The sequence below is a fragment of the Periophthalmus magnuspinnatus genome, chromosome 3 (assembly GCF_009829125.3).
Source record: "Periophthalmus magnuspinnatus isolate fPerMag1 chromosome 3, fPerMag1.2.pri, whole genome shotgun sequence".
Taxonomy (NCBI): Eukaryota; Metazoa; Chordata; class Actinopteri; order Gobiiformes; family Gobiidae; genus Periophthalmus; species Periophthalmus magnuspinnatus.
In genome coordinates this window covers 31,560,257-31,587,870 of record NC_047128.1, presented here as the reverse complement: position 1 = coordinate 31,587,870, position 27,614 = coordinate 31,560,257, and the positions used below count along the sequence as shown (strand labels likewise).

At 39.4% G+C, this 27,614-nt stretch overlaps 2 protein-coding genes across 6 annotated transcripts in view; both read left to right on the top strand.

The window, feature by feature from the left end:
• Positions 1-961: 961 nt before the first annotated feature.
• hipk3b (homeodomain interacting protein kinase 3b) lies at positions 962-21,833 on the top strand. 2 transcript variants are annotated; one of them, XM_033988363.2, is made up of 17 exons: positions 962-1,324; positions 3,308-4,526; positions 9,312-9,435; positions 11,571-11,690; positions 11,784-11,870; positions 12,012-12,196; positions 12,293-12,407; positions 13,203-13,326; positions 13,415-13,518; positions 13,587-13,711; positions 14,063-14,230; positions 14,309-14,638; positions 14,726-14,866; positions 15,000-15,232; positions 15,379-15,427; positions 17,075-17,208; positions 17,468-21,833. In XM_033988363.2, exons 1-17 carry the CDS (start codon positions 1,252-1,254, stop codon positions 17,908-17,910), a joined length of 3,774 nt encoding a protein of 1,257 aa, XP_033844254.1. In that variant the 5' UTR covers positions 962-1,251; the 3' UTR covers positions 17,911-21,833. The 2 variants fall into 2 exon arrangements, with proteins under 2 accessions (XP_033844254.1, XP_033844263.1); XM_033988372.2 differs by lacking the exon at positions 15,379-15,427.
• Positions 21,834-22,834: 1,001 nt separating this feature from the next.
• The window catches only part of kiaa1549lb (KIAA1549-like b), a 44,953-nt gene continuing 40,173 nt past the window's right edge, over positions 22,835-27,614 (top strand). For 2 of the 4 annotated variants that reach the window (XM_033991658.2, XM_055232506.1), the window contains exon 1: positions 22,835-23,184. In XM_033991658.2, the coding sequence (XP_033847549.2) occupies positions 22,935-23,184 (250 nt within the window). In that variant the 5' untranslated portion in view covers positions 22,835-22,934. The remainder of the gene's footprint in view (positions 23,185-27,614) is intronic. The other 2 variants (XM_055232504.1, XM_055232505.1) reach the window with 1 other exon arrangement.

Sequence of the window (27,614 nt, the reverse complement as noted above, 5' to 3'; positions counted from 1 at the left end):
GGTCAGATGCGGTTTATATAAATTACTTGATTATATCAGGTGTACATATCATAAGGCCTGTGCATGTTGCTTGGATGAATGAATACTTCCATAGGCCTTTGCTCCGGAGGCTGAGGTTGAAATTTGTTTCCAGCCAAACACTACGCCTCAAGACCACACAGGCTAAAGCAAAAGATAACAGAGCAGTAGATCAAACGCCTGTTAAAAGTCAGGGGCATGACGAATCCTCAAGAATATCGCCTGGTTTATTTCAGTGATGTATGTGAAACAAAAGAGCTCGCTTTTCACTCATGAACAAATTTCTCTCACCCAAGACAGATTTTAGTGCTTCGTTTCTCAGTTTCCTGTGATGTTTTTTTTTCTTTGTTTTTTCCTAATAAGCAGCAGACATTCCTGTCCGTAATTAGCTAATCATCCACCAATCAATCACGCTGAACCCAGAAAGATTCAACAGTGACCAGACTCACATCTTCCTAAAGTACTGGAGAAGTGTGTATTCCCAGGCAAAATCAAAATACAGACAACCTTGGCAGTTTCATTCTCGTTTGTTATGTAAAATGACAGTGAGTAAGCAATATTTGAAGACTAATTTTATTGAATAACATGCTAGGCTACATCTTCAGTTTATAAATGTAATCACATTCAGTTAACCTTTACTTTCCAAGAAACAGACTGTTGTTCTTGCTTCAGGTTTGCAACCTCCTGTAATTAGGGTCCCACATGGTCACATACATACTGGAGATGCAAGTCAAAACACTGCAAGTCCCAAGGAATAGTCTAAATTCTATTTTGAGCTCAGACAGTTTGTTCTTGTCTTCGCACTAATCTACTTAAAAAGCTATACGTCTGGCAACTCATTTGGTGGATGCGAAAAGTTTGAGGACCATGTCCACGTCCTCTCTACATCGGTCATTGATTGTTTTGGCCTGGTCGATGCCGTCAGTTAACAAACATTGCGCTCGCGCTGTTTCTGCTAGAGGAAAAGAGACATGTTAGAAACTGGCTGGGCCGCGGAGTCGCACGTCTAGACGGGGTATCGCCAACCCAATTTGATATGGGCTACTTTGCCCTAAATGGACTGAGACACGCGTGAACACTGTAAATACAATCTGGACTCGATATGGTGCGGTCGGGAGCAAAAATGACGGAGTAACCTCATGTTTAAAATGTGGGAGATGGTGGCTTTGACGAGAGCGGGCTCTCCCTTCCTGTCGTCTCGGACAAGATGGCAGCAATGCAGGCGAACTGTACATGGTGTGGATTTGTGAGTCCATAACATGTTCAGAGAAGCCCTGGATTATATATATAGTTACTCTGTGTGAAGGTAAGCGCTCAAATCAAATGTTCAAAGTCTTAAAGTGGTTTGTGTTGATCTCATATCAATCAAGTTGTGACGTAGCACTAAGTTGCAACTTGGCTAACAGTTACAAACTTGAGGCTAACGAATATAAACTTAAGACATATTTGCTTTTGCTAAAGGCTCTTATTATTTCCGTATTGGCTGTATTTTGTTCTGATGTTCTTTGTTTAGCCTTTAACCTATAGCTTTTATCACAGACCATATCGCCTTAGCGTCGATGTAAATATCCATGTAAAGCAGTGGTAAAGACTTCATGTTGGTTTCATGTTGGTTTCATGTAGTCAGGGGCTTCATGTTGGTTTCATGTAGTCAGGGGCTTCATGTTGGTTTCATGTAGTCAGGGGCTTCATGTTATGGCAGTCCATCATAAATGCGCTAAACGTGTCTGTAAATGTCTTTGTTATTGTGGAAAACATGCAGAAAACATGTATAGTCTGTACAGTTAACCAAGAGAGCAGATGTGTCATTGTTTTTATTTCAGAAGATTTCACAACAATATTTTATTCTTAAACAACAGCCAACAAATAGTCCCTTAAAATAGTCCCGAGCATCTGGGGCTTCATGTTGATTTCATGTAGCCAGGGGCTCTGTAAAGGTTATGTCACATTTTGCCAAATCAAAACATAGTTCACTGATACTTTAAATTAAATTAGTGTTTCTTTTCATCAAAGGTTTATAATAAGTGCAGTTGCAGTAGTTCTTGGCGCAAACTGTCTCCACTTGTGTCTTTTCCCAAGAACATAAACAATGCATGCAGTGTTTCAGATGATTGGGACTATTTTAAAAGATTATTTGTTGGCTGTTGTTTAAGAATAAAATGTTGTTGTGAAATCTTCTGAAATCTCTTAGTTACCTGTACAAACTATAATTTTTCTTCTGCATGATTTCCACAATAACAAAGACATTTTCATGCACGTTTAGCACATTTATGATGGACTGCAATAATATTGTCTGAATATGTCAATGAGATAATAATATATTTAAATGTTTTTGTCAATACCCGCCCCTAGAATATGTGCCAAATATTTGTGATAAATTGTTGTCTCTCTTCTAGTTGAGATCAGTGGTGGCTGTTGGTTGCCAGTCAGACTCAGGAATGTGTTTTTGTGTGATGTCATACCCCCATAATTCCCATACCGGGGACAGCTGGTCACATGTCCTACATTATGGTAGCTTAAATACTGGTTTGAGAATGATGTCATTTCATGATTACAGACAAACAATCAATTGGGTGTGTGTGTGTGTCAAAAAGCGTGAGAAAACATAGGTGTACAAAAAAATTACGGAACAACAAACAACAGATAAAAAATGTAATCAGTTTTTGACATAAATTGATTAAATGAAAATAAAACTACTCACTTAACTAAAACTGATCTGTATTACATTGCGTAGTAGTAACAATCTTATTCCCCCTATTGTACAAGGTAGGCTAGGGCAGTACCTTTGACTGATGAACGGGTTCTAATGCTGCACCAGTGGTCAAACATAGCTTCATGTGTTTACTTTTGTGAACAGTCCGACCATGACCATGTGCTTCCTTTTGAAGCATGATGACTTGTTTTTTTTCTCACTTGTATTCTCTTTGTGGTGGTTGCTTAGAGACCTGCAGTAGGATGCATGGAAATGGCAAAAAAAGGTCAGGCAAACCTTTGAAAAGTTAGTCATTTTGTGTGGAGGTGTTTACGTTCTACCCTCCACACGTTTCACTGGTCTATTTGACCAGTTCTTCATGTCCTTGTGTTTGGTAAACAGTGAAATTTTATCTTGACTGAGGGTGTTTACATTAGTGCTTTTATTTGTTTGTTTCAGGAAACTTGTGTAATCTTAATCAAATTTTATTTTGCCCAGTAGGTCAAATAATTCATACTGTAAAAGTAATTGATTCCTTGTTTTATATTTGCAATTCATGTTAAACTGATCAAGTATTTCTTGATTATGTCTCTGCAGGTATGGCCTCACAAGTCTTGGTTTACCCACCACACGTTTATCAAACCCAGACAAGTGCCTTTAGTGTGAAGAAACTCAAAGTTGAGCCCAGCAGCTGTGTGTACCATGAGAGGGCACACCCACGGACTTATCTGAACAGCAGAACCCTTCCTATTGTACACCCGACCAAACAAGCCCAGCTGTTTGTGAACCCAGACGTTTCATTTGGTGTTAAAGTGCGTGGGGGACAAAAGTACCTAGTCCAGACGGTAGTGGTGCGGGGTGTGCCCAGACATCAGCCCAACAAAAGAAGAGGAGAAGGAGTTTGCCACGCGCAGGGCAAGGAGCAGCAGCAGAAGAAGACAGGCGCAGCAAGTGGAGGGCGCAGTGGAGCGGTGGGGGCAGCGGGGCGGGGCTGGGGCCAGGGCGCAGGAGGAGGTCCGGAGGAGGAAGTGGAGGAGGACTGTGCAGGTTTAAACTTGGCCGACAGCTCTCACCGATGTGGGCTCAAACGTAAAAGTGGAGAGCTGGAAACCCAGGCGAGCACAATGCAGATCGTTGAGGAATTGTCAATGTTGCCTGCTATGTTGCAATCGAATGTGGGGAGCGCGACTGCGGGTGTGGGGGCCACTGGTGGGCCCTCCAAACAGGGGGCTACAGGAGGAGCTGCAGGTGCTGATGGGGACTATCAAGTTGTACAACATGAGGTCCTATGTTCAATGAAGAATACCTATGAAGTGCTGGATTTTCTGGGCCGGGGCACTTTTGGGCAGGTTGTGAAGTGCTGGAAAAGGGGCACGGGGGATGTAGTGGCGGTGAAGATACTGAAGAATCACCCATCATATGCGCGGCAGGGCCAGATTGAAGTGGGCATCCTTGCTCGTCTAAGTGGTGAGAATGCGGACGAGCACAACCTGGTGCGGGCATTTGAGTGCTTCCAGCACCGCAGTCACACCTGCCTGGTGTTTGAGATGCTCGAGCAGAATCTCTATGACTTTCTCAAGCAGAACAAGTTCAGCCCGCTGCCACTGAAGGTGATCCGGCCTGTACTGCAGCAAGTGGCCACTGCTTTGAAGAAGCTCAAGAGCATGGGGCTGATTCATGCAGACCTCAAGCCTGAAAACATCATGCTGGTGGACCCAGTCAGGCAGCCCTATAGGGTAAAGGTCATAGACTTTGGCTCAGCCAGTCACGTGTCCAAAGCAGTGTGCTCCACGTACCTTCAGTCCCGCTACTACAGGTAAACACACATGTCATCAAAAGCCCAGTACAAAGAAGATGGTAAATCTATTTCTTTTAAAGTGTTTTATTTGCCTTTTCAGCAAATTACCATAAATCTTTATCCATTATAATTATCTAAAAGGAAAGTAAGGAAATATCTCCTATATATCAAAACTGGCTTTATAAGCAATCACTGGCTTTGTTTCTTCCTTGTCGTATAACTAAATCCTTTATAATTCCGGTATTGCTTATATTAACAGAACACAATAATTCTGAGTTATGGATAATAACTACCGTCAGCAATTACAATTTACAAGTTTATTTGATTTCTTTTTAATCAATAGATGGATGTGAAACCTTTTCCACCCTCACCTGGCCTTTGTTCAGGTTGACTTGTCATTCAAAACACCAATTCTCCCTCTCCCTCTTTAAAATAAATTGTTAGCATCTTGTTGAAACTATGGTAAGTTTGTTAGCAGTAACTTAGGAACTGTCTGGAGGTGGCACGTCACATTCCCAATTCCATGGAAATAAAAAGTTGAAACCATGCTTCGGAACATGTCATTTATGTCAGATTTTATATCATACTGTGGAATATTAGAGCCAAAATAACATTTCCATGGAAAGTCTTCAGGCCAAATAAGACATAGCTAATGCACTAGGCACTGCATTCCAGATGGGAAGTGAGCATGGGCGTGAAGTGGTTCCTTCAAGCTCTGGTTACTATTGAAAAATCGTCGCCCCTCTGTTGCTGTTCGGCTTCACTATTTTGTTCCTAAATTAAGATATGAACATTAATAACAGACCAATCCAGTGCCCGCCCCTGCCAAACCAGCAGTGGGAGCTCGAGAGGGTGTGTACCTTCAACAGCCTCGCGCCTGATTAGCTTTTTGGTTTTATGCTCAGATTTTCAGTTATGGCCCCTAGTTGCAGGTTAGCCACTATAACTGCTACCCTCGATGAGCATCATTTGATTGCAGCCGAATGCTATGGATGACGCTACACTCCCTTTGTCCACTTTTATTATACAGTTAGAACACATGTTTTCTAAGTTCATTGCAATAAGAAATAGATGAATCACTGTCTACACACATTTTCCATGTGGTTTGAGAGAAACATTCTTTGTATGAAAATGTATCATCAAGAGGTCCTCCTGTGGCATAGTAATGACTTAGTCTAGTTGAAATGAACTCTAGCTCAACTACTCCAACTAGGTATCTGGCTCCTATCATGAAATGTGATTATTCTAACTCTCAACTGAGAGTTAGAATAATCTTTATTTCCTTGTGGAGCAGTTTAGTAGGACTATTAGTCATTATGTTGATTAAGTGGTTGATTTTGTTTTAGTCACTTAGTGAAGCGAAGGTGCATTTTACAAGTACTTATGACATAAATGACCTAAAAGAACTGAAAGCTTTTCCCTGTCATTTGAAGGAGAGTATTGTATGATTGTTTAACAGGAAGTGGCTGAAAATAGAACAGTCACAGACCTTTACTGTGCAGAGGAGGAAGTGATCAGTGCGGCTGTTTTAACTCTGTTCTGTCAGGTTATTTTGATACAAAGAACATCAGAGAGACTCCTTGATATAATGTGTATGTGGTGTGGGAATGCAGACTGACTTCTTATGCCAATATTAGCATTTACCATTTGGTACTTTGACTACTAATATGGAAATGATCATTATACGCTTGTGTTGGAAGATATTGTTTTGATTTTCACTTCATTTCACATAATTACAAGTTTGTTTGTACTCTCGCAGACCCTGATAGAAATATGCAGAGCCAGTGGCTGAGCATTGCCAAGGCTGACGTTGAAGGTTGCCCAAAATAGCTGTGGGGACATTGACACTTCTATAGATGGTGAAGCAAATAGGCAGCCAGAATGAGAGAGGGACAGCCTGAAATACTGGAGCTCTCACTTGCTCATTCAAGGTCATCTATCTTTAACATCAGCTGTCTTACAATTAACTTCATGAAATCATGTTACACACTGAATTGTATACAGAAGACTGGGACAATATTCTCAATAAATTGATCTGGATAAAGTTTCACATGAAGTACCCAGCAGAAAAAATGACAAGAATACAAAGCTTGTGTTCACATGATGAAAGTCATTCCTGTTTACTCCCATCTTGAATAAAGAGCCTTTATATGTGTCACATGCATTCTATAGAGACAGAACGATGGGTTTTTTCATGCTTAAATAGGGCTGTACAATTTTCAGCAAGACTGAGATTCTGTCATCTCTAATTGTCAATAACATGCTTAGGTGTTTTTAATCAAGAGGTCCACAGCCAGTTCTCTCTGTTAAAGCATGGGTTTTGGAGGAGAGTATAGAGAAACTTGACTTTTTAGATTTTATTGTAGTTTATTAAAAGTTTTAGGTCTGTAAACCTAAAGCCACTCAGAACCAAATTGCTGCTGGGCGAGCATACTTCCTTTGTATAACGCAAATAAATGCCAAGGCTAATGCATATGGGTCAGTGGCTCTGATCACTCCAAATGTAGAGAAAGCAAGAGATTCAACATCCAAATATAAAATGTTTTCATTGTGATGGATTCATAATATTGAGGTGGTTCTCACATGTCTGTAGCAGTCCTGAGCCCTCTTCTGCTTCTATTTTCTCACTTCACAGGGTGCTGACACTAATCCGATTTTAGTCAAATAATCAGTATTTATTTTTATTTTTTAAATTGTCAATCATAAACCAGGGTGTTTATAATTGAACTGTCTCCATCCGGCCCTGTGGACGTGAAAGCATGTGATTTGGAGCAGAGTTAGGACTTGTGTACTGCATTTTAGGTTTAGTCCTGGTTCAGTCTTGGTTCAGTCTTGGTTCAGTCTTGGTTTAGTCCTGGTTTAGTCCTGGTTTAGTCCTGGTTTAGTCCTGGTTTAGTCCTGGTTTAGTCCTGGTTTAGTCCTGGTTTAGTCCTGGATTTGTCTTCCACCAGGGGATATTACGCTTTTTGTAGTACTGTAGATTCTCATGTAGTTACATCACTGTTGGTGTTGATGACTTTTCCAGGAAGACCCTGATGGGTATAAATAGGGCTAATGTTGCATTGCTGACATATCTTTATGCCAGCATTTTGCTGCTGGCAGCAGTTGACTTCTGATATAATATACATTTGCAGTCTATTTTAGCAGATGCTTGTAGTGGTGCTGTTCATATGCACATGCATTATGTGATTAGAAAAAAATGGTTTGGTGCAGGTTGTATTACACAATGTACATGGTCTAAAACTTAAATTTCTTGCTGTTTTTATTATTTTTTAAAGGCACTATGCAATGTCTAAACAGGCACGTTGAGAATATTAACAGAAGAGCTTCGTTTCTATGGGGGCAGTACATGGCAGAGCAGTGTGGACTAATAAGTTATACATTCAGCCGACATGCTTAGCTAAACAGAGCTAGCATGTGTTAGCAACAGCTGTTTCCTGTTTATTGATGCTAGGGACCGGAGGGTATTGAAATTTGGTGTCACGATTATCATGGCCAAATTCATTGCGACTAATAATTGTATTACAATAATTATAAAAGTTGAACCGTTTAAAAATGTTATGGATATGAATAACTATTATTTAAATATTATGAATAGGTTCCATATTTAAACAACTGCTACAGTGATAAACTGTCATCAGTGATTTAGAAGAGAACATTATGGAGCTTTTTTCTGCACATTCTGGTGATATTATGGCGATTATCTTTGTTGGCAATCATCACCATTATATAAAATGTCCCATGAGCGATTATTGTTGACTTTTTTTTATCATGATAAACCTTTATTGTTTTTTGTCCCATGCCTGATGGATGCACTCGTGTCAAGAGCAAAAATCGGGCCTCTCCACGACAACAAAAACACATCTTGAATAAATAATATTAAACCTGATTATACACATGTTACCACTTGAAATTATTACCTGTGTTCATTTTATTTTGCCAGGGTGTTTGCATGGCTATTGGGGGTCAAGACCTGAAAAGTTTCAGAACCCCTGCACTAAAGCACTTATTACTGATTGGCTGCAGGTTTAAGTGCTGAGTATTCATATGAGCCCTTTTATTTAGCTTATTTATTTACCTAAATATGAAAGTTTAAAAAATTGTAATTTGTATGTAAATATGACATACCGTATTTTTTGAATTGAAATGTTTTAATCTAATCTATGAAACCTATTAATGCTGGGTTTGTTATATCATCCCCAGCCTGCACCTGTGACACAGTATTGCGGGATGATTATCTCGAGTGTACGCCTGAGACAGCATGTTGTCTGAGTATTAAGAGCAGTGACTATACTTCATCCTTTGACCCAAGGACATAGAGACTGCTTCTTCATCAGAGCACAGCTGACCTGCTAACCTAAGGCTCAGCCGCTGAACCATAATGACTGAGTGGTTCTTGTACTAATACAAATATCTATTAATATAACTACTTTAGACCTGGTAGGCTGGTATAAATCCAGTGATACTCAGAAAGACTTATGTTTAGGTTGTACACAGTGTGAAACTTGAATCAAAACTATTAGCGTCTTGTTTGATTTCCCTATGCACCATCTTCAGCATTTCACAGAATTCTGTGCAAATAAATCAAAAGAACACCTCATTTTCTTTCTGTAATCCCCTTAAACAGTCAGCCATATGACCACCACATTCAGTTCAGTGAAGCATTTTCTTTCCTTTTGACTAAAGCTTTTGTAACTTAAATACCATTCAAGTATTGCATTAGGTATTTTGTGATATCCATATTTAATTGCATTTTTTGTGATCTGACTCAAATATCTAACCTAGATTTCTTTTCTGTTTTAGGGCTCCAGAGGTGATTTTGGGATTACCCTTTTGTGAAGCCATAGACATGTGGTCACTGGGCTGTGTCATAGCTGAACTGTTTTTGGGCTGGCCCCTGTATCCTGGAGCTCTGGAGTATGATCAGGTAAACACGTTTGAAGGTTGCATCAGTCTTTGTTCTGATGGTCTGTATCAGAATCATTTACCACATGGTGTTTACTTTGTACATTTGATATATATCTGCTATTTTGATCACAATCATCAACATTTCCAGTGTATTTTTTCTTTGGTCTTATGACCTTTTTTTTCTTATTCTCACCAATGACAATTTAAGTGAGAGGGATAACTGACAAGTTTTCCAAGTCAGATGTAAAATGGAATCACATGTTAGCTGGTTATTAGCGGCCACCTTCAGTTATCATTTAATCATTTTTACCCTGTTAACATTTGTTGTAAAATATTCCACACATCACAACCATTTTGTGGTGATGATGGCCATTATGAATTTCAGCATTTAGATAGCTGCTGTGGCAGATAACCAATATTGGCAATACTGATATCAAGATTTAAAAATATACAGCAAGGCCTAGAGAAGAGGAAAAAATAAATATAAAAATAAATAAATAAATAAATAAATATATATATATATATATATATATATATATATATATATATATATATATATATATATATATATATAAAAATAAAAGGCAGTATCTGCAAACCCCTCTGATATCTCCTATTCTAGCACCGATATAATGACCATCCCCATTATTTTGCGTGCTTTAGCAGGGCAGTCTGCTGTCTGCCCTCCCTCTAGTTTCCTGACTGTTGTCCCGGGACCAGACTGATCTGGGCTTATCCTGAGCGGCTTTCCCAGCCCCCGGAGCCATATCTGCTCAGGGCTGCCAACCCTCTCCTTCTGAGTATGCCTTGTCTGCTGTAATGCCACACTACCACCTGACCATATGTGCACATTATTCAAGGGTGTTATGAGCAAGTTGACACCTTGGAAATTAAGCTTTGGCCAGAATATATCAAAGCCTCAGTCTGTGAGAATTTGTTTTTTTGGAATCCAGTCAGCATGTTTCAAATTGGTTTCAACTTTCAGAGGGGTCCAGGTCCAGGGAAGCCTTCTCTCCCTACAAGCGACCATTTGGGGAATTGTATAAAGTAGGGCTAAATAAAAGAGAATTTAAGAAAATTTTGTTTAAATTGACAAACAGAAAACATAACATATTATATAACTCACTCGGTGTATAAATGTTCATACTTGGAAACAATTGAATTGAGGGAGGGTTGATTTTGAATCTGTCATTTCAAACTTACACAGGATGGAAATGACAAGTTTAAGTGTCTGTGCTCAGGCTCAGTGTTGGTGTGCGGTGTCATCCAGGGGCCACAGCGTCACGGCCCCTCCACTCTTCTTATCTTTCTACATGGGCTCTTGTTCCATCACACACAGCATAATGTATTTATAACTCTGACTAACTTTTACTTGAACACTTTTTTATCTATCAGCTTCAGGACACTATTCAAACAGTGTTTGCTATTATTTTTTTTTCAGCAAACCACACAAATACTTGATTATAGCTGCTGTGATTTTGGGAATTACTACCATATAATTAGATTTTAATTGGGGGGTCAATGTTGCCTAAACAGTCATACAAATGTGAAACAAAAACTAAAGTGATATTTTCAGAGTTTGGACTGTGGTGGTCGTAAAGTAGCTTATACATTTATGCTGCAGGCAGAGGCATGCCACCAGTTAACAAGTGTCATTTCAGATGAACCACTCCTTCCAGTAAAAATCTGGGATTTCCCAGTGGCAAAAAAATTATCCACCCACATCCTCACATATGTTGTCATGCTGTTTAGTTTTACTCTTGAGCTAAACACATCAAAGGTAAACTTTATACTCATTCCAGATTTTTTTTTTCCACCCGTCTCTTGTAATTGCTCTGCCAGAATATGCTTTGTGTTCAAAAGTCACAGGATTGTTCTTCACCCTTGTGCTGTGCTCAGTCTAAGAGCAGTTTTCTTTGCACTCTGGTGGGATTGATGTCAAGTTTCTTCTCATTGATTCCCTTTTCTTGAATACTATAATATGTAAGTATATAAGTGTTTGTATCTTGTTATCCGGCTTTGTTGGATGGCACACAAAGGCTCCTGTTACAATGCATTTTGATAAGATCCAGTAGAGTGTCTCTACTGGTGTATTGCCATCAGAAATGTAAAGAACATGAACAATATTGAGCATTTCATTCCACATGTGTTTAGATTCGCTACATCTCCCAGACACAAGGTTTGCCTGGGGAGCACTTACTGAACACGGGGACAAAGACAGTGCGGTTCTTTTGTAAGGAATCAGACTCCCCTTATGCAGCATGGAGACTGAAGGTAGAACATGACTTGTTGATACTCATTTATAATCAGTGAACCTCACTAGGTTTTCTTTATGAACCTCATAAAAACTTTCTTTTGTCATTGTAGTCTACAGATGAACATGAGACTGAAACAGGAATGAAATCAAAGGAAGCCAGAAAGTACATCTTCAGCTGTTTAGATGACATAGCGCATGTAAGTGTAACTGCCCAGACCATTATGATTAAACACTAAAAATGAAGTGCTAAGAGTGTGAGCAGTTTCAATGAATCCTCATGTTTAATAATTTGCTCTGAGCTTAGACTTGAGAGTAATGGTCACTCATGTTTGTTGCAGGTGAACTTGGTGATGAATCTGGAAGGTAGTGACTTGCTGGCAGAGAAGGCGGATCGTCGGGAGTTTGTAAACTTACTCAAAAAGATGCTGTTGATTGATGCTGAGGAAAGGATTGTCCCTGCTGAAGCCCTGACCCACCCTTTTGTAACAATGCAACACCTGCTTGACTTTCCCCATAGCAACCAGTTAGTGATCATTTTGTTTAGTTATCTAATCATTTGTGTAATATGTCATTGTCACCTCTTTTGGTAACCTTTGACATTCTTGTTTTCTTCTTGCAGTGTAAAATCATGTTTTCATATCATGGATATCTGCTGGAGTCGTCCCGGTGCATATGATTTAAACAGGAATAAAGGTTCTTTCATGAGACCCAAGCTGACCGGTGTTCATCCACAAGTAAGCCTCACACTCTGCTCCAATCGATGGTGCAGATAGAGCCCCTAGTTCTGTCGTAATGGCATTCACATATTCTGATTTGCCTGGCTTATTGCATCTTGCTTCTGCTGTCATGACAACCACATCGCGTCATATTGCTGAGGTCATGGCAACAGAGCAAAGCATTGTTGTTGCTGAGGAGGAAAAAGGAGGTAACCTTTTTTGGCATAGATGTCTCATAAAAGCCTGTGTGCTAAATAGAGCAGAAAAATGATCTCTGATTATAACAATGAACGTACTTATCAATCATTTTGTTGCCGTTTATGTGCAGAAAAGCTGTTATAGAGCAGTTGCTCTATACACATTTTGGAACATAAGTGACCAAAACCTTGTAACATATTCTGAATGCTTCCCACCTAAGTTAAAATGAGTAGTTTAAAGCCCCAATCTCACTGATAACTGAGAGTCACTATAACACGGTGACTCTCATATGAGATTAGGCCATGGATCTGTTAAAATTAAATTAATTATAAAATATGAACAATAAAAGTGTAGTCTTTAACCTTTTCAGGTGGCACAAAAGACATTTAGAATAAATATGTTCATAGTTCTTCCTTAATATGATGAGGCAGCTATTATTGGTACATCTGGTGTAACATTGTTTTGCTATGTAAATTTGGATAATTCACTTTGGCTGTTTCTTTTCTCTTGTTTGTTAAACAAATCATAAAAAGCACACTTTGCTCTCTGCAGGTTGCTGAATAATTTAATCTGTACAAATCTGTGAACTTTGTATTTGCTTGTATTTCTGTGTAGGGGTTGGCTCCATCTGCTCCTTCAGTTTTACATCCTGGGATTCCTCTCCAAACAGGAAATGGACAGTTTGGTTGCAATGACTCGTTTCAGCAGGCTCTCATCCTCTGTCCACCAACCATTCAAGGTACATTGTAAACTTATGTGTACAATGTTCACTGTTACAGCAGTGTTTTTCTTATTTTAAATATTCTGACCAATACACCCAAACACAGCCAAACCAACAGGTTATCCTGTTCGAATGGAAGCTTCTGTGCCTCTAGTCACTCAAGCACCCCCAATTCAGCCATTACAAATCCGACCTGGAGTCATTACACAGGTAAGTTGAATTTAATGCTATATTTTATATAGACCAACTTATCATTAAAGTATATGCACTTTACTTAGGCCTGGTCCAATCGTGCTCAGCAGCTCTTGGTGCCCACATGGCAGCAGGTGACATCAGTACCTCCCCCACCAAGCTCTTTGGCCTCTGATTCTGTGGCTGGGTCACAGCGACTGGGAGAATGGGGGTAAGCTCACAGGACTCCATCTGGATTATGTTTCTAATGAGCTCATCAATAAATCTGTGAAATAAATGAGAGCACCACTTGCACATTGTCAGAATTGTCTTTTTTATTTTTTTTAACTTTCATAATATGGCCAAAGGTCTGCTAGATTGTTTACAGTATTTTTGTGTTGTGTTTGCGCTGATATAAGATATACTCTGCACTCCTGGCTTTGCTGCTCCAATCTGTGCCTGCTCTTCAGAATATTAATGACTGATGAGTCATCTGTGTCCTTTGGGATCGCTGACAGGGACCATTTTGTCTGTAATCGTGCTGAAGGGTTTTGGCTCACCGTTTTCTTTTTTCTTGAATCAGAAAAGTGCGTCCCCATGGCAACCACTACAGCTCCATGATTGCCCACTCTCAGCCATTCTTAGCCAACCAAATGACAATGTCCACCCACCAGCCAATCAACATCGGCATAGCACATGTGGTGTGGCCACAACCTGCTGCCAACAAAAGATCAAAGCCCTGTGGTAATAGGTAAGAAACATACTCTCAGGTAATGTTTAATGCAGGGTTCAAATAAAGTGTAAATCTTTGTTTTAATAAATTTTGCAGAGGCAGCCACGTTTCCCAAAATGCAAACATCCAAAATATTGAATGCCAGTCCCCAAAGATGGCCGATACAGCAAAGAATGTCCAAGAGGTAGAGGAGGAAGAGTCCAGATGTGTGGCTGAAGGGCATCCTGCTGAAGACAAGCCTGACGGAGTGCAGGAAGAGCGTCATGAGGACGCCTGCTGTAAAGTGGAGCCAGACTGTGCAGAGCGCTCAGTATCTCATGAGCAAAGACCGGCCGTGGTCATGTCTGACCTGACCAGCCCCACAGTCAGTATTATCAGCATCAGCAGCGACGAAGAGGACAACACGCAGAGGCACTCGGTGGGAGAGTAAGTACCTGTACTCATTTCACTACTGACTTTTACTTATACATATATCTGCGTATTGAAAATGGTTTATCTCCTTTGTCAATACAGATGTGAAGGTAACACAGACTGTGAGGCCTGTCAAAGTACAGTGGATATGGAGAGGGTGTGTTCTCTCAGTAGTCCTGACAGCACACTCAGCACGAGTTCTTCAGCCCAGTCCAGTGTGTCTCCCTGCAAACATTCAAACAGGCACGTAGCTCTACACATGTGTGTCTGATACAAATGCACTGAGATAAGCGAAGAATGCATCCAGATACATATTCAGAAACTTTTTTTCTTAGGGATTTAACTAAAATAGGGTCTTTCTTTTGTTTTATTGCAGTATGTCCGAAGATGAACAGGAGAGTGGTTGTGACACAGTGGACAGCACACCCACCTCTGATACTGGTCATACAAACAGTCCCTTTCCTGAGGAGAGCTTCATTGCTGACACCAACCAAAACTGTGAGCCACGTGTCGCTTGTGTTGCCCCAGAAACGGAACCCAGTAAGCCACAAATTCGTACTGTTGCCGTGCCACCAATGAGAATACAGAACAACAACACATCTAACATGGGTAGGTATTTAGTCAACAGCAGTATGCATGTTGTTGATTCCATTTGTCACATTTATAATATATAAGTAGTTTGCATAAAGTCCAAACATTCCCCAGAGCGCTGTGTAAGCTCAAAGATCCAGTCACTGCTGCTGTCTGCTCTATAGGTCACTTGGCCCAGGATTATCCTGTATTAGGCTACAGAGGTTCTCACAGGTGATTATGAATGACCTGGATGACATATTTGCAGAGATCTCTGGTGTGAATTTCTGTTTGCTGTCAACACTAGCTCTATACTGTCTCTTTCTCTTCTTTCCGAGTGAGAGTGAAATATAGCTGGATTCAAAGATTCATAATCATCCACAAAATTAGCTACTTAATGAAATGTAAGAATTCAACCTAAAACATAATACATGCCACACTTTAGGTTTTGTCTGCATGTTTTTCTGGTGCTTTAAAGTGTGCTAAAAGTAGCTTCAGTGCTGTTGTGGCAAAAGCAGACTAATGTTAGACAGTTTGGACAGTTAGGCCTGTCATGATAATTACTATATCGATTTATCTTTCAGTATATGAAAGCTGGAACAATATTTTTTGGGGCTCATTATATATTGTACGTGCAATATTTCTTTGTGCTAATGATGATTTTTTTGGTTATTTTTTTGTGCTACTATACAACTGGAGCAGTTGAAATTGAATGAACTTCTACGACTGATTATAGATACAAACTAATGAATTAGTGTTTCATTCTCCTTTATTGCAGCTCATGTTTATTTTATATATAAACATGAGCTGCAATAAAGGAGAATGAAACACTAATTCATTAGTTTGTATCTATAATCAATATAAGTACATTTAGAATGTTTTGGGGGATAATCCTGCTATTTTTTTCAGCAATACATCACACTTCATAATTTATTATCATGACAGGCCTATGGGCTGTACAATTATATAACATCATCAGTGACATTGGTTATATCAGAGGAGGTCCCAGATATTGACATCTGTCCAATATTGAGAATTTATCATATCGTTGGCACAGTATTTTTTCTAAGGTGTGCCAGTCTCTGATGCATTGAGGATAAACTTGGAATGACACATGGACATGCAGATGAGGAACTTAAAATAAAAATTAAAAGAGGTGGCAAATGACAAATGACTTTATATTTCACACAAATGCATGCTATCATCTAATAATGCCAATTTGTGGACCTTGGATGTCTAAATTTGGATATTTGTATAAAAAAATACTGTCCATCAGCCACAGTAATTAGAAAAATATTAGTATTGGCTTAAAAAACAACAACATATGGGACCATTTATAGTTTTTTAATGCACTGTTCAACCCCAGCTGAAATTCAAGCAAATATTTGTCATGACTTGCGAGTAGTTCACATTTATCCCATCATTCATGTCTATTTATAAAGCTTGGGATCAGATTGGAAGGACACATGCTGCTATATTTAAATCCTGCAAACCCCAAACAGCTCATGCAGGCCTACGAAGTCTAGTGGGGAGGTGCTAAAACTTTATTCCTCTGGACAAAAGTTTAGCGGACCAAACATGCTAATCTTTTACAAGTAAAAAATTACTCTGCAAAGACATTTATCTGCACATTTTCTTCTTTCTTTCTCAATGCACAACTGAATTTAAATAGATACCTCTTATAAATCTCAGCAGTCTGTCACAGATCAAATCTAGACTTTAACCAGCTGCTCCACCCCCAGAGCCCCTTATCTAGGGCACAAATGAAAGTAAGCTGTGGTTGTAGAGTTTTTTAGATGCCTTTTTAAGGATTTACCTTCGGCATACACTAACATATCTATATTTTGTCCCCCCATAACATGTTTTTGGTAATAATCTTAGAGTCATCATACCAGTCCAAAGGAAGAGGCATTCCAGGGCGACAACATCACCACTCCACGCCTCTTCTCAACCGGTCACAGAAAATAACCCCTGCATTCCAGACCCAACAGCAGCAGCCCATTGGCTTTGGACAGGTGAGCACAATTAGCATGTCGAAACTGGTTTATTTATTATAGAAACTGTCTCTAATATTATTTACGTACTGTGGCAGATTTGTATCTTGATATATACATTATTTTACAAGGAAAAAGTCGGACATCAAATTCACATTGATACAAAACATAAATAAATGTTGCTAATAATTAATCTCTATTTCGCTTAATTTATTTTCATTTATCATACAGTTTAAACACTCCCATCTAGTGGCCAAAATTCATATTTTATTTTCCGCAGGTTCAACATTTTGGCTCGTGTCAAGAATGGAATGGCAACTTTCCTCACCGGAGACCGCAGGCCTTTATTCCTCCCACCATACATGGGCATACCTTCACCCTGTCCCACAGCAGCCCCAGCCACACCTCTGGTCCCCATCCCCACATTGGAGCTCACCCTCACTCTCAGCCTGCACTCTTGCCCTACCCTGCGTCTGGTCCTCTGGTCACAGGTGCACCAGTAGCACACTTACTGGCCTCTCCTGGGGCCTCACGACCGGTGCTCCAGCCCACATATGGCCTCTCCCACCCCGCAGGCATTGTCCATCAGGTCACAGTGGGACTCAACCCTCGGCTGCTGCCCTCGCCCACCATGCACCAACCGGGCCAGTTCAAGCCTCTCTTTCCCCCACACTCCTATATCGCCTCGCCTGCTTACGCCAGTTTCCCCCTCAGCCCCACTAAAATAAACCAGTACCCCTACATCTGAGCTCTGCATTATCCTTCATACCACAATAGGGCTACACGAGCTGAGCATATCTCAACCCATAAACCACAAGAACATGGTTTTCCTGACAAAACCATGGCACAACCACAAAGATAGCAAGCTATTTTTTGAATCATGTAGACTTGGTTGTATTGAACTTCAAGCTTTAAAACATGAGTTTCACTGGTGGATGATTTAAAAAAAATCTGAAGGAAATAATGGATGAATGACTAAGTGAAAGAATGAATATCAAAACTCACACTTAATGTGTTTTGCACATTTGATATATCTTTGCATTGGATCTTATATGAATACTCTTCAAAACAGGTAAATAATTGGGGTGGTGTGAAATAGTTAGACTTTGCACCCCTGATCCCAGCTATTTTTCTATAATGCCTTCTTATGTGTGCAAGACACATCCATATTTGTAAAGCCATCCCAGTCTCTAGCTCTAGGTTGACAAATGCACATGTTGTCCACAGTGTATGTTGTACTGCTTTCAAAGTATTTGTACTTTCTTGGTGTCTTTTGGTGTTAGCAATGTCAAGTCAGTTAACCAATTTAAATAGGGTTATTCCTCACGCTGCATGTGGTCTTGCATGAGCAAAAATGTAAACAGGAAGATGCATAGACATTGCTCTAATTGTTTGTGTTCCAAGACTCGCTGCATTGTATAACTGTCCCCAGCCATAGTGCCTTACATATTTGAGGTTGTTAATGTTACTACTTATATATGACTATAACATGAATATTAATGTACTGGACTGCAGCACTTGAAATTCCAATCACTCAATGCATCCTATGTGTGAGTATATATATGCACCTGTGTATATGTCCATGCATAGCTTGCATGGATGTGAGGTATCACTGATAGTGATACTTGATATTTGGAGTTGGTGTATTTTCTTGTGTAGTGAATTACTTTGTTTCCTCAAGAAGAACAGCATGATTTGCTGTTGCAAATGCTTGCTCCTTCATTAGAGTTGTTTTAGGATCCATCCTGAATGAACTAGTGTACAAGTGCAAGTACTGAGTATTGATTAATATTTGATAATCACTTTATATTTAGTGGAACTCTTATTACTAACAGTATTTGTACTGTTTGATGAAACTGCAATACAATCTAAATTTAGTTCATTTTTTTTGTCGTCATATTTCTGTTCTAAATGTGTTCACATTGTTTTATAGATGTTTAGAAGTGTGGTGGGCATGGCTTTGATTAGGTAAGGAAACATGCAAATGAAATTCACCGTATGGAATCTTCTAAGCCTGAGCAAACCATGCAGTATTTCATATAGACACGTATATGAACATATATTATAGAGCTAGGCTATTAAGTACAGATGCTTGACAAAGTGTGAGTTAATGGTGTGCAATTCTCATTTATGCATGTGTGACAAAGGTAACTTTCCCTTTACATGATAATCTTTTAAATGCTTAAAACGTATTGGTGTCGACGGCTTATTTTCTACATTCCGTCAGGGAGGATATATATACACATGTATTTATGTTGGTTACACCCATTATAAATATATGCATTTGTGCTTTTTCTGTTCAGTTGGCTAGTTTTGGGTGTAATTGTGTCGTCTTTATTTTCAAATGAAGTTGCTTGTGCAGCACCAAAGACTGTATTTCATTTCCTAAAGCAAGGTAGCTACTCTGTTTGCATCGGCCTCAGTTCTACTGTCGTCATGAAATGGGGTTATATAAAAAGAAACAAAAACTTAATTTAAAAATGGCAGAGGTTTTGTCTAGCTTATTGGGCAATTAATACGTCGTATCATTTCTTTCTTGAATGTATCATAGATAAGCTGCTATATGATAATTGCCACTTCAATAGCTGTGAAATTAGGTGATTTCTGAGTTTAAACCTGGCGTCGCTATTTTTGTATAGGTCCCTAATTATTAAGTGATTTTTGTGTTTTGTGTTCTTATTTGGAATGTCATTGTAACTACTGTATTACTGATGATGAACTTTTGTTGCGTTTGTTGTTTCTTGGGGTCTGTGTTTTTGCATCAGTATTTTATCCTTATTAACCTTTTGGGCTCATCACTGCATATCAAATGTATTGATGTAACTTAATTTTTGTACGTTTTCATAATGGGGTTTTGTAGACATCTAAAGCTATAGCTTGCAGGATTGATTTAACTTTTTTTTTTTTTTCTTTTTGTTTCAAGTCCGTGCTCTTTTTATATATGGTACCTGAGTGCTGTGACATGCTAGAACATCTCCCTTTGGATAAGGAGAATAAATCTTTTTTTCCTCTCACAAACGATATACCCCAAGATTTCATACAAGCAGGCAAGCACCTTGTATTGTCTGAGAGATGAAATGATTAACCAGTAATTTAATATTGATTTTACCGTTAAATAGATTCTTGCAAATTATTTTATCTGTTTAATGTTATGCTACTTTTGTTCTCTGTTGTTAAACTGCCTTGTTTTCCTATTGCTCTCCCCTTTATGAGTGTTTCATATCAAATGCAAGAATTGTGGCCACTGTAACATGCTACTTTCAGAAATGGACAGTGTGAGCAGCACTGCGCTTGTGCCTTGAGATAAGAAAATGCGAATTTACAACCGTAACATTATTGTGGTCAAAACAGATTTGCTTTTTACAGCCACATTTAAGTAGGTGAAAAATTGTTGAACTTGTAAAGACGACTCCTGTTACTAGTGTGTCAACACTGAAGTATTAATCTAAAAATAGCTGCCACTGAAACCTCCCAACACATCTACACTTGAATGATATGGCACTCAATCTTTGAAAGTCTCTCTGGCTAAACAGATGCAATACTTTTGTGCCGTCATCGCACCACCAAGTGTTCTTAAATAATCGATTCTTTAATTTAACCTGCTTGTCACATTTTTGTTCCATTGCATTTCAACACCCAGCACTGAGAGTAACTAATTGAAAATGAAATTCTAGGAATTGATTTGAAAGTGCAATATTTTGCTCATATGAATATTGGGTTTTATGGCATTTGTTAACTATGGATCTACTGAACATACTGAACAAAAAATGTAGTCAGTGAATTAATTGAATTAGAGTGAAATGCTCTCCCAATTTTCTCCAGTTATTCACCAGCAACACACCTGCATAACCTCGCCCAAATATATCTGTCCTTCCAAGGTCAACCAGGAAAGTTCGAAAACAACAACAGGTTTCAAAAGATCCTTTGTTTTCATCTCATTAAGGGGAGTAATTGACAAACGTGTTTAATGTCCTCTGGTCCAAATGAGATCTATGTGCTGAGATGTTTTGAGACCTTTTGTCGTTTCTCTCCCAAACACTTAGTAAGAAGTGGACAGAACCTTTGTTGACTAATGTACACTTGACATGACACAACATGACATAACATTTAACAGATAAAACTTTTTTTTTCTTTTATGGACATTTATGTTTCATGTACAAATGTTAATTCAGGGCCTGTATTTGTAAAATGCTACTGTGTTCATTTAGTTCATTTGTGTTATTTTCTGGTGATTTGTGTTCAATTCAGAGTTAACTCATACTGCAAGTTATAGAATCATTTAAGATTGCTCTCAAATAGACTTGATTATAAAATCTAAACTGTTACTGTTTAAATGTAGATTTTTTGTGGCTTTTTGTTTTGTTCCATTAGCTTTTATTTTGTGCTACACTAGTTTGCCATGTAGCAATTGCACTGTGCAATATTTACAGTATGACGACTGGGAAAACTAACTCAATGGATGTGATGTCTACAGTTTGCATAGTGTTTCCTCTAGTTCTCAGTGATTTAGATGTGACCAAGCCTTCTCTACTTTGTCACATTAAGCGGGTTTTCCAGGTGACTCTTTTGGTGAGTGTCAAAATAAGACTTTATGGTGTATTATTGTTAAAATCCACTTTGAATTAAAAAAAATCTGTTGATGCAAATATTTCCGGCTTTGTTTCTTTTATCCTTGGTGTATTTTAAAGAGAATCTACAGTAGTTTATATCCTACTTTTTGGTTGACCTAAACATGAATCGCACATCTGAACTCCAGTGTTTAGAACAAAAAATAACAATAAGGTAATAGCCTACAAATGCAAACTTAAACTAGTTAACTTTAATAACTTAAGTTTTTGAATATCCTTTACTGATAATTTTGGCAACCATAGATTATATTACAACAAATTACCTGTCCGATCTTAAATGTATTTTACTAATAAAAAGTACAGACTTAAATAGCCTATTACACATGATGATGCACAAAAAAAGATTGCTGTAAAAGTATTTGGAACATTAAACCTCAACCTTCCTCATACATCTGGTCTTTATCTCCATCTAGTGGCCATGAGCTGGTATGAGCAGCACGGTCAGCAAACATTCACATATCCTTGTGTCGTGCACGTGTCAAAGGGCTGGGTGAGGTCAAGATTTTACAAGAATAAAGCTTTTAAAGAACTATAAAAACATCACAAATAACTAAGCACTTTTCCATCAGTTGCGTGTGACTTACAGGACCAGCAGAGGGCGTCCTTCTGTTCATTTTTTTTTCTTTTTGTCTTTTTTGCAATTAGCAGATGCTAATTTATCTATTTTGTCCAGAGACATCAGGATTCATGTGCTACGGTCTGTGGAAATCTGAAGCTAAATATCACATGACCAGTGACAGAGACATGTCCTCATCAGGACACAGGAGTCTGACACACAGCCCCATGAGTTTGAGCTCAAGCTGCTAAATGTAAAAGCTTTGAGAAAGTGCTGCCGCCCTGCGCCACGCGCGGATGGGTGGATCGAGTGAAGAGAGGAGCTGAAGAGAGGAGCTGAAGAGAGGAGCTGAAGAGAGGAGCTGAAGAGAGGAGCTGAAGAGAGGAGCTGAAGAGAGGAGCTGAAGAGAGGAGCTGAAGGAGCTCTCTTTATTTTCTCCTGAGCGCCTTTCCGCGCGAGCCGTGGACGCGACGCGAGCCGCTGTGTGCCATTCCTGCTCGAAGCACCCAGACTGATCCAATGTATTATTTACGGGCCAAAGTTCAGCTATTCATCCGCTGGAGATGGCTCCCGGTGTGAGGGCTGCTGTGCGGGCCGGTGTGAGGGCTGCTGAGGGGGCTGCTGTGCGGACAGGTCAGCCCGGTGGCCGTGCAGGACGTGGCGGTGGATGCTCTCTGGACAGATCGGATGCTGGAGCGGAGAGGAGATGTGTGAGGAGCAGGCGGCGGGTCAGAGCAGTGGGGAAGCCCGTGAGCTGGCTGCTGTCTGCGGGAATGCTTTCATTTATTGTCCAGTGTGCTGTGGCTGCAGAGGGTAAGCTCCACTGACACTGGCCCAGACCAACACTAATGCTGCATTACGTTTGATATTCAGCGCATAGCGTTGGTGACAAATGGCTTTCCTTTTTGTTCACTTCTTAATAGGCTGCATGAGCAGAGGATGCACTTGGACATATTAACACAAACCTATCATTCTTCTCACCTATTTCCAGCGACACAAACAAGTTGTAAATCCGTCCATGTTCAGGCCATGTTAAAAGCCCCTGAGCTGTTCAGCGTTAAGGCTGTGGGTTAAAATTGCAGTGTGGAGCTTTCTGAATGTTCTGAATGAGTGTCCTGGCTGGTTGTCTGCATTTTCACGATGCTTTGTGTCTGCAGTCGTTTACCTCCTTTCACCTCTGTCAACTCTTTTGTTTCATTGCTCTCATACTGCACAGATGGGCTTTTTCTGCAGTAACAAATTATATAATCTAATATGCTCTTGTGTTCTCATTTTTCTTTCATTTTTCTATAATCTCAAATATTTGCATTTATTGAAACTTTAATTATTTTTCCACAACCTTTTTATTGGTCAGTTATTCTGATAGGGTGTTTGGATTCACAGGACAAACAGTGTTTCACCCGGGTCAGCAGCACTAATGATCCAGTGGTTTGTTCAAATGAGGCTGACCAACACTACAGGCTATAATCATCTCATCATCCATTTAAAACTGCATTTTTGTGACACTTTTTCCATCTTGTTCCAAAGTGCATTCACCCGAAATTGCCCATGTCCTGTCAGCTTCCTCAGGTGCAAACTGTGAAGCGCACTCTCACCTCACTGATGCACTGCTACAGCATCTCTGTCTTTTTCCCTCCCTCTCTCGCTCCCCCTCTTTCTCTCTCCCTTCCGCTCAGTCTCTCTCTCTCGCTTTCCCTCTTTCTCTCTCCCTTCCTTTCTTTCTCTCTCTGTCTCTCTCGTTCTTTTCATAGTCAGCACATCCATTCTTACACATGAGCCCAGCAGCAGAAGCACCTGAGCCAGACGCTGTACATTTCATCAGAGCAGCTTCCACAACAATGTCACTTTTTGGGCACAAACAAGGACATAGATGTAGGTTTATTTAGACTGCATCAGACTGTTACTTACTGCGGGTTATTTAGTCATTTTATTAGTGGCTATTTGCACTGTAGTGGTCTTTTTATTTCTATGGAAAATACTTCCCAAACAAACCAGTACTAAATAAGAACTGTTTTGGTTTTGGTCGGTTGGTTTGGTCCTTATTTAACAAGATGATGTAAAATCGTTGTGCGTCTGTGGTTTATTTAATGAATCTATATGGCATGACAGTCGACAAGTCAATATAGACAGTAAATAATTGAAGGACTACCATGATTTTGAATGCAGAACATATTGACGGCGAGCTGTGTGGACGTACTGGATGTTTCATTATGGCTTTTAAGTTCTCCACCAGACCAAGTTGTGGGTCAGATCTGTGGCTAAGTATGTGTTTCTAGGTATTTTTTAAGCAATAAAACACTTTTAATACGGCACAGATGTAAAACAAATTGCAAAAGCACCAACATCCCTTTAAAATACATTGATTTCATGTATTAAAAAGTGACAAATGCACGTTACAAAGCGTCACCATCAGATTAGAAACATAAGGATCATTTTAAAGCACGTTAACCACATTATGTAACACTTTTTGAAGCGAAGGTGCACGTAGTGGTTGAGTATTATTATTCCTGTAGCACAGAGGACTCTCAGAGGGCAGTGCCTGTTGTCTCCCGTGTCTTGTGGTTTCCTACAGTTTGAGTGAACCTAATGAATTCTTGTCTGCTTTATGGCCTTCCTATTGGCTTTACCAGATAAATTATGCACCGAGGTGACGGGACACAGAACCTCGCTGAGACTGTGCAACCTTAGTCTTTTTTAAACTGCACGAATCTGACTGATTTACAAAGGCTGCACGGTTATTATTTTTTTGGCGATTGTGATTAGAATTATGATATATGTTTCAAAAGTAGGATTCAGTTCAAAGTGTACATTGTAAACAACTCTAGGAGCATCGACGGTTGACAGAAGACTGAAATATGAACAGATAAACTAACACAGGGTTGAGTGTAGAGGTCTAAATGACAAGTACAACAAACTATTTCTTTTAAAAATGTTGTATATTTTGTTTGTTGCAGCGCCAACTCAAATTGTGCTTTAGATTAGATTGCAAGCCCCGTGCAGCTCTACTGTTTACCCTTTTTCACTACCATAACCCAGCCTTTCATATGAGTTCTGACAGCTCATTTTGACATGGTTTAACCTCTCAAACCTTGTGTGATTTGAGATGCTATCCAGAGCGATTGCCTGCTTTCAGTTTATGTTTACCAATTCATCATGGAGCAGACTGGCAGTGAGATACCTGTCCGTTTCCCATTTGCAATCGTATTTTGGGATTTGACTGTTATAATGGAGGAATATTCAAAACTGTCCATCAATATGCTTTGATTCTTCTATTGTGTACCTGTGAATTACGCTGCAAAAGAGGTTTAGTTTTGCCTGGCGTAATCACAGAAAATATAATCATCAGATTTTAGTGACACTTTTTTAGCAAAACTCAATGGAAATATACTTTTTTTTCAAGTATGTATGTTGTATGTGTTTCTTGTTGTATGTCGTTCGATCAGGGGTGTCGAACTTTTCTCATGAAGGGCCACATATAAAAACACTTATGACAAAGCTGAGGGCCGATTGAGGGCCATAGACCGGTCGCCAATACAGTGAAGACTTCAAATCTGTGTGTTTATTACAAGTTAAACTGAACCACTAGATATTTTTTCATGTTTACATCCTCAATGGGACTCAGTAAACATTTGAGATGGACAGTAAGTAGATTTTCAGAAATGTACAGTAAAAGTACTATTTAAAGTAATATGGGCCAATTCATCTGGAAGCTTGAAGGCCAAGAAAAATTGGTCTGAGGGCTGCATTTTGCCCCCGGGCCACAGTTTGGGCACGTCTGCGTTAGATGAAGTAGAAACTTGGAATGAAGCTACATAACGGCAATCAATATCGCTCAGCTTTGTGCTTCTCAGACGTTTCAAAATTATTCCCGGGCTGAAATGATCCAAATGATTCTAGTGAAGTTGTATGGAGTTTAAAAACACAGTGGAGCACTTCCTGTATTTCCACATGACATCACAAGGTGGAACATAAGAGAGAAAATTACTCAGTCCTAAATTTGCGGGATTTGTGTGCTAAATGTGTGAATGAAATATTTTTTGATGAGGAAACAACATTATAACATAAATCAGGAAAACGGTGTAATGCGGGACTTTTAAAATGACCCTCTAGAGTTAAATTTAACACAGCTCAGGTTAAAAACAGGTTGTGTGACTCACCTTTATCCACTGACCTGTCATTTGTTTTGCAAGCTGCCGAGGACACGACTTCTCCGCTTAATCCCCTGTTTTACAAAGAAGTCATTATGAATTCCCATCTCATTGAGCTATCTTTAAAATCAGACTGATTCAAAATGACAAAAATATAAAATTTATATTCCAAAAAAATCTCCATTTCTGACAGATGTTTTGAACAGAAAACATCGGCGTGTTCTTCTCCTCATTATGCAAATGTGTGAGTAAATGACTGTGCTGAAGGGCAGAAAAGAAGTACTGTCAAGTGATTAAAAACATATTAGCTCTGGTGTTCATTTGGGATGTAAAGGGACATATATCATTATCTCCCCTCTCAGTCTGGTTTAATGGAGCTTGTGGGGGGAACTGTAAAGGTCCACAGTCCTGTCTCTCATGGCTTTGTAAACAGAGTAACTGGCAGCATGTGCACTGTACAATGCTCTTATGTGCCATTATAGGTATGGCAGGATGCTGTCTAATTAGCATCGTGGACCATCTGCTTCATATCAGCTCACATATATTTGTGGTGGAGGAACACGCTGGTATTTTATGTGATGCGTGCTTACTGCGGATCATATATATTCCAGGTTAGTTATAGTTATCCCCTATCACTGTGCTACTGCAGTATTGTAGGGCAGGACGATAAGACAAAAAAAAGATTCAAAATGATTCCTCGTATTGATCAATCTCAGTTTTTGATGCGACTTTATTTTGTCTTATTTAACAGTGTACAGTGTTGATCATAAATAATTCATATTTTTAATCACTGCTGTCAAATTTCTTCTTTTTAAGTCTGAACTCAGCTCCAAACCACTGTCGAAGGATGTGGAGTAAACCCTTCAGTTAAGCCGCAATCTGATCACTGACGATTAGAAGTGACTGAATCTTGATCTTGATTCAAACGTGATTAATTGCACAGACGTACAATATTGACTGTGAGTATTGCATTATGAGGAGAGGTTGTTGGTTTATTTCACAGTATTCATACTTTCATAGTGGTAGAATTTGGCTCGGTTTGGCTGTGGGAGAACTGCAGTGGAGCTTTATTTATTGGGACGTCACACTGACCTG

Coding starts and splice junctions, on each gene's coding strand:
- hipk3b (XM_033988363.2), top strand. CDS start 1,252: ATGGTGTGGATTTGTGAGTCCATAACATGTTCAGAGAAGCCCTGGATT. Junction 13,519..13,586: donor GACCTGGAGTCATTACACAG/GTAAGTTGAATT, acceptor CACTTTACTTAG/GCCTGGTCCAATCGTGCTCA. Junction 14,867..14,999: donor CCCTGCAAACATTCAAACAG/GCACGTAGCTCT, acceptor GTTTTATTGCAG/TATGTCCGAAGATGAACAGG.